Genomic DNA, 8268 nt, shown 5'->3' on the forward strand with positions numbered 1-8268 from the left:
CACGTTCACCAGGCACAGACACCATCAGTCCTCAGTGTACGCTTTCACTGGGCACAAACACCACCAGACGTCAGTGCACGCTTCCACCAGGCACACACACAACACCAGCCGTAAGTGCACACATCAATTGTTAACGCATCCATAATTTGTAGCAATTGCAGTATGGCGCACTTTACTTTTAAACATATTCATCTAAAGCGCAGCATGCCACCATTGCTACAAAAATAAATAAATACAAATTTGGGCTAAGATTTATAGACTTTAGTTGCAATTGGTGTTGCAATATTTAGCAATGCCAGTAGCTCAAACTTAATGCAAGACCTATTGCACTGCAAATGCTTGTTTTTAGATACCTGGTTACAAGACGACATGTAACTTCTGAGAGAGCGCAAATCAAGTAAAATGTAGAGGTGCACCATATTTACAAGCACGTTGCACCAGTCTAGTTAAAAGAACACATAAGTGTGTCGAATTTATAGAGTGCATACATATAAGAGTGTTTAATTAATACAGAGTGCATATATATCAGTGTGAAAAGCTAATGTAGGAGTGTTTAGAGATGTTAGAATGACATTAAATTCCATGTTATGTGGCTGTTGCAGAGGAGAATGTAATGCTGTTAAATGTAGAAATGTGTAGGCCTCATGGCAGTTCACTGAGAAAGAATACGTGCCTTTACAATTTCACATGATATGGATTACTGTTGTAATAATTCAAAGTATTATTGATCATAGAATTGAAAATATATGTTTTATAGAAGTGTTACCTATAGCCAGTTGTGTGTAATAAGTTAGAATACTGTTTAGGCCGAGAAATAAATGTTCATAGTGTGCACAGGCCCGTTTCATGTAATTCTAGTAGGCCTGAAGAGATGAGGTTGTTTCTTTTGATCTGCATGCGCTAGTTAGAATTAGGTCGTGTTAAGCATAAATCGTGGACCATGCTCGAAGGTTTACGACTTAGGAGATAAGCTGGAGGCCGGAATTTGGGGCCCACTTCACTGGTGTCTGTTTGCAGGTGCGAGGGGTTTCTAATCAAGAGAGTGATGAATGGAGCTCTGTTCTGGGAGACAGGCACAGGCCTGGAGGAGGGTTCAGGAATTTCCTGGGGGGTACCGTCTTGCCGGAGAAGAGCCTGAGAAGCAAGGTCAACGCTAACAATGAGCCCAGAGGAGTATCAGCATGGAAAAAACCCAGAACCGACACCACGTGAGGGGTGTACGTGAGGGGCGTCTCTGAGGGGCGTTTTCTACTGTAATTGTGATTTTGTATTAGGGACAGCACCCCTGGGTGGAGGCAGAGCAGATGGCCTGAGGAACCTAAGAGAGCGGATGGGTAGGCAGATAGAGCATAACTGCGATGCACAGATTCACAACAAAGACTAAGGGAAAGTGAGTGATCTTCTTTGGAAGTCACCACGGCTGACACCTTTTTAGGTTAAGATCTTGCTAAGTAGGGATGTCACTTAGTCTAGTGTAGGGACAGTCTAATTTGGATTTTCCTTCCCTTCTGTAAATGTCGCACAAGTTACAACTTGTGTCTATTCTTGCAACTTTGATGGTCTTTGAATTAGTTTTGGTGATACTCTTCTGTCGCCTAAGAGCATTTAGAAAATTCATGTTTGTACTAATGTCAGTGTATCTTTTGAACCTTATATTGAGATGTTTATATCTCCAGTTATCTTTGGCTTTATAATAAAACTTTTAAAACTTATTCGTAGTAAGTGGTTCTTCAGAGTTGTGCAAGTCTTAAACTGATTAACCTAGTAGTGGATTGCTTTTTACTCTATGACAGGTAACAAAGGTTCAGTCGACCTGAGTTGGGATCTAGATCTATAGTGATCTGATAAGAGATCAAAAATCCCGCCGTAACACTTCTTTACAAAATAAAGGAGGCTCTCCCGTTTTTGTGGGGAAAAACAATATAATTCTGTTTTTAAATGAGTGAAGGAAATGCATGTTTGTTTAACAACAATCAGGGCGCCCAAAGCAACGTGCAATAATTAAGGCCAATAGACTGTCTCTAAGTTAACACTGGCAATAACCTCTGAGAAAGGGCTTGTCTAGAACAAGCAAGTAGGACATTGCATAAAAGTGCCCTATATGGAAAAATGCCCTATAGGGAAAGAAGAATTGGCAAAGACATTAGCTGTCCCCTATGTTAGATCGATCAGCTTTATCAATGCTTGTATTACTATTGTTTTGGAGTATTCCTGGAATACGGATTTTCTGATTATGCGCGTAGGCGCTTTTCTATTACTTATGCATGTTTTGAGACGAGGGGTCGGTAAATCAACAGAGAGCCAGTGGCAGAAAATAAGCCCCCACTGACCCCGTAATTTGCAAGGGGGTCAAGGGGTTCAAATTTCGTTATGCCACTGCAGGGAGCAGGATGGGGTGGTGTTTTAAAACCATGGTGGCAAGCAGGTCAGGGGCTAGTCGGTTAACACAACAAATGCATGGCTAAGGTAGAGCTGTTAACCCTAGAACTGGGTTCAACTCTCGGCGTTGGCTCGATGTGCCATGATCCTGGGCAAATCACTTAATCCCCCAGTGTAATTGAAAAAAAGGGGGAAAAGTGTAAGTGTCAGTATAATGTACATGGTGCTCATGTAAATCACTCCAGCGCATTCGGGTACACGAGTGAGGGCGCAGGACATGGCTGAAGCAGAGGGCTGGGTAAAACAGAGCAGGAAGTACGACGTGATGGGTCAAAAGCAGCGGGGTGGTGTTTGCAAACAACAAGCTTTCGCCATTGCGCAGATTATAAAACCACTGTCCCAGCTGCGCACGTCAGGAGGGACCAAGGAATGCAGATTAAAAATGGAGCGGCTGGAATGAAAACCTGTGCGCGTCCCTTGTGAGGGTTACCGGATGACTAGCGGCGGTGAAAGTGAAACCTAACACCCTGACCCGATAATTAAAAACAAAAGTGAAACTTAACGCGCTGACACGATAGGAAAATAAGCCCCCACTGACCCCGTCATAAGTTTTTTCAAAGGGTGCAAGGGAAAAATGAAAAGGTAACATCCTACATAGCCACTTTGAGGGTACTCTCTGCCACTTGTGAGTTTGGTGTTCTTGCGGATTCCCTTATTAGGGTATTAATTGGTCCGTACCACAAAGTTCAAGAAAGGGTATTAACTCTCAGCCCTGAACTAGATGAAGCAATAGCTATAGCAAATAGAGTATTGAGCACACAGCTTTTTGTGTTAAGGAAATGAAAAACAGCAAAGAAATGGCATTGGACGAGAAACACATACATGAAATCAAAGATGAGGATAAAGTGTTAAAAGTAGAACAGAAAACCAATGTGGTCAAAAAAAAGAAAGTTTCAGATGTTATAGATGTGGTAATGCCAATCACCTCGCATATTCTCCCAGGTGTCCTGCCAGAGGTGTTCAATGCAGAAAATGTAACAGAATAGGTCATTTTTCAAAGATATATAATACAAAAGTGGAGGGTAAAAAGATACATGTTGTATATGATCAAGCCACGGAAGCTGAAGATAACAGATTTATTTTTCAGGTACATAACAAAGAGGAGGTAATCAACTACCCGGTATTTGAAATCCAATTAAATGGTAAAAATGTCAAAGCCTTTGCCGATTCTTGTTCCCCATTCACTCTCATAGAAGAAGAATCTTTCACCAAATTGGTTAAGGAAGGGGAATATGCCATAGAGAACCCGGACGTACACCCAGGGGGGTACAACAAATATCCTATTCCTCTAGTAGGAATGGTGAAAATGTGTATCACATTCAAGGACATAGACACTTACGGCAAAGTCTACATTACCAAAAAAGGGAGTAATCTCTTGGGGTGGAAACATCAGAAGGATTTAGGAATTAGGCTAGACCCCAACAATGCAGAACAAGTGTTACTAGTTGACAGATCCCTAACAGGTAAAGAGATATGCAATGAGTTTCCGGAAGTATTCTCAGAAGAGTTAGGAGTGTTAAAGGGCTATATGCATAAAATCAAACTAAAAAAGGATGCGATTCCAGTTTCACACAAGACAAGATCCATACCTCTGGTAAAGCGAGAACCTTTAAAAAGAGAACTAGAGAAGTTAGAAAGGTTAGGCATAATACACGCTGTAGAAACTCCTGAATGGTTGGCCCCAATTGTTATCACTTCAAAAAAGGGAAGTAACGATATAAGGTGGTGTGTGGACCACAGGAGCCTCAACGCCAACATCTGGCTAGAAAGGTACCCACTTCCAAAAATGAATGAAAGGAACCAATAAATCCGAGATGATATTCCGGTGTATGGATCAAATGAAGAAGAACACAATCACAACCTAAGAGAAGTCTGCTCTAACCTCAAGGAAGCAGGGTTTACTATTAAAAGAGATAAATGTAAGATTGGTGTAGCATCAGCTGAGTTTCTTGGACATACTTTATCCAGCGAAGGCATGAAACCTAAAGTAGATCTTATGGAGGCAGTGCTAGATGCTCCAGTTCCTAACGACAAAGAAGAAATAAAGTCCTTCCTAGGACTGGCTGAATATATGTCTAAATTCATAAAAAAACGCCAACGTGTTCAACCCATCAGAGAACTGCAAAAAAAGGAAGCAAAATTTGAATGGGGACCCAATCAAAATAGAGCATTCAAGGAACTCAAAGAAGCCATGGCCGAAGCGCCCTGCATTGGAAATTGCGATAGCACCAAAGACACAATGTTGACCACGGATGCTAGTAATAGGTGTATTGGTGCCACCCTATCCCAGATACATGAAGGAAAAGAGAAAATCATAGCTCTCGCTTCAAGGACACTTAAGAATGCAGAAACAAACTACTTCACCATTGAAAAGGAGGCGTTATCCTGTTTTTGGGCCACAAATCATTTTAAATGTGTTTTATGGGGCATACCATTTGTACTGAGGACAGATCACAAACCCCTGGTATCCCTATTCTCCTCCAAGGATATAGAGAAAGCTACACCTCGCATTGGGAAATGGATTGTGTCCCTACAAAATTTCAACTTCAAATTTGAGTATGTGCCAGGCAGCAAGAATTGTATTGCGGTCTGTCTTTCACGCTTACCCCTGAACAAACATGTTGAGGAGCCATATAATGAACTGGAAGTGCTGCAAGTAGGTGTTCCTGCCATCTTAGAAGAAGAATGGTGCTCTCTAATGTCCTATGATAACACCCTCGGAAAAGTGAAAGACTAGATCAGTAAAGGATGGCCCAAGAAATGTAGTGAGCTTCCAGTGGAATTACAACCGTTCTGGAATGTCAGAGATTAATTATCTCTGGAAGGAAACAATGTGACAAAAGCAGGTAAAGTAATCCCTCCAGAAGAACTCAGGAATCGAATATGTGAAATGGCTCATGAAGGGCATATAGGCAGAAGCCTTACCAAAAGCAAGCTCTGATCAGGATATTGGTTTCCTGGTAAGGACAACTGTATAGAAGTATTAGTCAAGAACTGCCATGCTTTTAGCCTCAACGACAAAACAAAGTATACTCTGAAAGCACCATTGGAACTGGTTCAAGTACCCATCAAGGCCTGGGAAAAAATAGTCATGGATATTATTGGTCCACTTCAAATTTCTGGCCTACAAGAAAAATTCCTTATAGTTTTGATAGACTACTTTTCCAAGTGGATCAATATCAAGTTAATCAATAAAGTGGACACCAAAACGATAATATGCTTCTTGTCGGATGTCTTCACTAACAAAGGTATCCCCCATACTCTCATCACCGACAATGGGGTACAGTTGGTTTCCGAGGAAATTAAAGAATTTCTCTAAAGTTTGGCCATAAAGCACATGTGCACCCCACTTTACTGTCCTCGTGCTAATGGGTTGGTGGAACGCTGCAACAGGATGATTAAAGAGTCTTTACAATTAGCTATGGTTGCAGTCAAACCCATAGTCCGGGCAATTAAAGACACCATCTGGTCATATCATACCACACCTAACAGTGTGACAGGCCTGTCTTCTAGAGGACGTAAACCAGGTTCCAAACTTACACCTAATTGGCTATTCGAAAACAATTCTATTTTAAGGAATGACATCATAATCAAAAGGAAAATTGGAGTCACCAGAATAAGTACAAACAGGCTTATGATCGCAGATGGGCAGTCAAAACTCACAACTGGAAAGTAGGCCAAATCGTTCTAATCAAAAGACCATACAATGGTATGAACCGATTCAACAAATTCAGTGGCCCACTTAGAATTAAGGAAGTCATAAAGAATGTGGTAATAATGTCAGATGGCAGGATGTGGAGCATGGACAGATTAGCTCCATATACAGAACAAAACTGTGGCAACAGAGCAGAACATAAGTCCAATGATCAAATCAGCTCCTCTCTGCCCAAACGTAATGACAGAATTTTAAGACCACCTAAGCGGCAAAAAGACTATGTCATGGAATGAAGATTATAGCATATTCTGGGATGTTCTTATGCTCTGGTAATTACCTCTGTGGGCATATAGTCTACGTCGTGGAATCTAGGTCATAGTATATTTTGGAATGTTCCAATTCACTGTGTATTACCTGAAATATGCTCCAAGTGATGTCTTTATATGTTTGTTCTAGATTCCAGTTCCTTACCTTCTCTGGTACCCCCACCCCCCTTACTACCTTGCTGTTCACCCTAAAGGGAAGAGGTGTGTTATTATAATCCTTTCTTTCCCCACTTCATTCATGGTTACTTCCACCCCCCTCCCATGTTGGGTTAGCCCAAGCCTGTAGGGGAGTGCACCTTAGAATGCTCAGATGATGAGGCTGAGGAGCCCAAGGATGGTACTCCAAAGGAATGCTATCAATATATCCTATTGAACGTTGATCGACTTAAGAGTCATTCTTAACAATTAGTCATAAATCTCCCAATGCTGGGTAATTCATCATTCAAATATCAGTTTAAATATAATATGAAAAATAGGGGTTTTGAAAAAAAAACACATTTTCATCAAGAATACTCACTTTTCAAAATTAGTGCACATATATTAGTTCAATCAAGCACATGTTACTAGATTAGTTGGCTGGGCACAGGACCGCTACTCACAGGTAGCTGTGTAGAGCCACTGGTTGCAGAAGCCTCATCTAAAGAGAAGCATTCGAGAATGTTCGCTACAGTCTCAAACGCTTTATTACATGGACTGCGCAAACGCAGCAGGAGCCTGCATGCAGTGGCCATGTTAGACAGGACTAGCATGCTGCTGCCTCGTTAGGTAACCCTATTCCTATACCAGCAATGCGGGTTCATGCCAGGCACGCCCCTTACCGCCCCCGGGTTGCCTCGTCTGTGACTGACGCTCACCTGAAGGTGCTGGTGGGTCGGGCTCCGTGTCTGGCAGGTCCACGAGCAGCAGCTCCGAGTCGCTGAAGTCGGAGAAGCCTCCTTCGCTCTCCTCAGTCTCGGCCAGCTCCTTCGTGTCAGCCATTGCACTAGCCCGCTGTCAGGACGAACACGGCAAGGCTGGGTTCATGGCGGTACCTCCCGGGCACGGGGAAGAGAATAACTGCCGGGGGAATGGATGAATGGGAACTCGGTATTTTGTTTCCTGTATTTACTTTCTCCTCGAAGCCACGCCCTCCCACCTAAGCCACACCCACACAGCCCCCTGGTAAGAGCTAAAGACCGCACGCCCCTTGCGTGTGACAAGCCTTTCCACTGAAAAACTAGAGCGCTGACCTCTGCCATAAGCGTGTGCGAAGAACTGCATGCTGTTGGAGGGGAAAGGAGCCAGTCAGTGTTTTTATTTTGCTAATGCAAACTTTATTTCTGAGAGAGAACGGGTCGTCTCTGAAGTTCTGAACTTTGCATACGTGTAAGAGCTTTTTATTATCTTTATCCTGCCATTGTTAATCTTAGATATTTGAAATGTTTCCATTGTATGAAAAGCTTGTTATTAATTTGTTATTACGTAATTTAATGCTCCTGCTCTCCCACTTAAGATGTTGCAGGTTCACTCATCATCAGTTTTTAAGCCAACAGCAATTTGGCTTCTAGGACTCCCATTTCTAAATTATGGGTATGGCCTCTTCCAGCATGAACAGGGAGGCTGGACAACATTTTAGAATCCTGGGCTGAATGTGTCACTCGTGATATATAGCCAATTGGCAGATATGAAGACTGATATTTTATTCAGATTTTACCTGTATGTTTTAGTTTCAATAACATCTCATATTAACAGACCATGGATTTAAGAATAATAAATGGTGAATTACAAAGTCAACCATTACCTTTGAACTGCTCCGATTATTTTCCGAATTCTGAGTGTGCTAGCAAATTGAATGAAAAGTGCTACACA

The 8268-nt window shown here is 42.1% G+C and overlaps 1 protein-coding gene across 1 annotated transcript in view; it reads right to left on the reverse strand.

Moving 5' to 3' along the window:
• EXO5 (exonuclease 5) overlaps positions 1 to 7630 on the reverse strand; it is a 62188-nt gene extending 54558 nt beyond the window's left edge. Inside the window, exon 1 of the mRNA XM_086954534.1 lies at positions 7275 to 7630. Within this exon, the coding sequence (XP_086810660.1) occupies positions 7275 to 7398 (124 nt within the window). The 5' untranslated portion in view covers positions 7399 to 7630. The remainder of the gene's footprint in view (positions 1 to 7274) is intronic.
• Positions 7631 to 8268: the final 638 nt, after the last annotated feature.

The sequence above is a fragment of the Lissotriton vulgaris genome, chromosome 2_1 (assembly GCF_964263255.1).
Source record: "Lissotriton vulgaris chromosome 2_1, aLisVul1.2, whole genome shotgun sequence".
NCBI lineage: Eukaryota > Metazoa > Chordata > Amphibia > Caudata > Salamandridae > Lissotriton > Lissotriton vulgaris.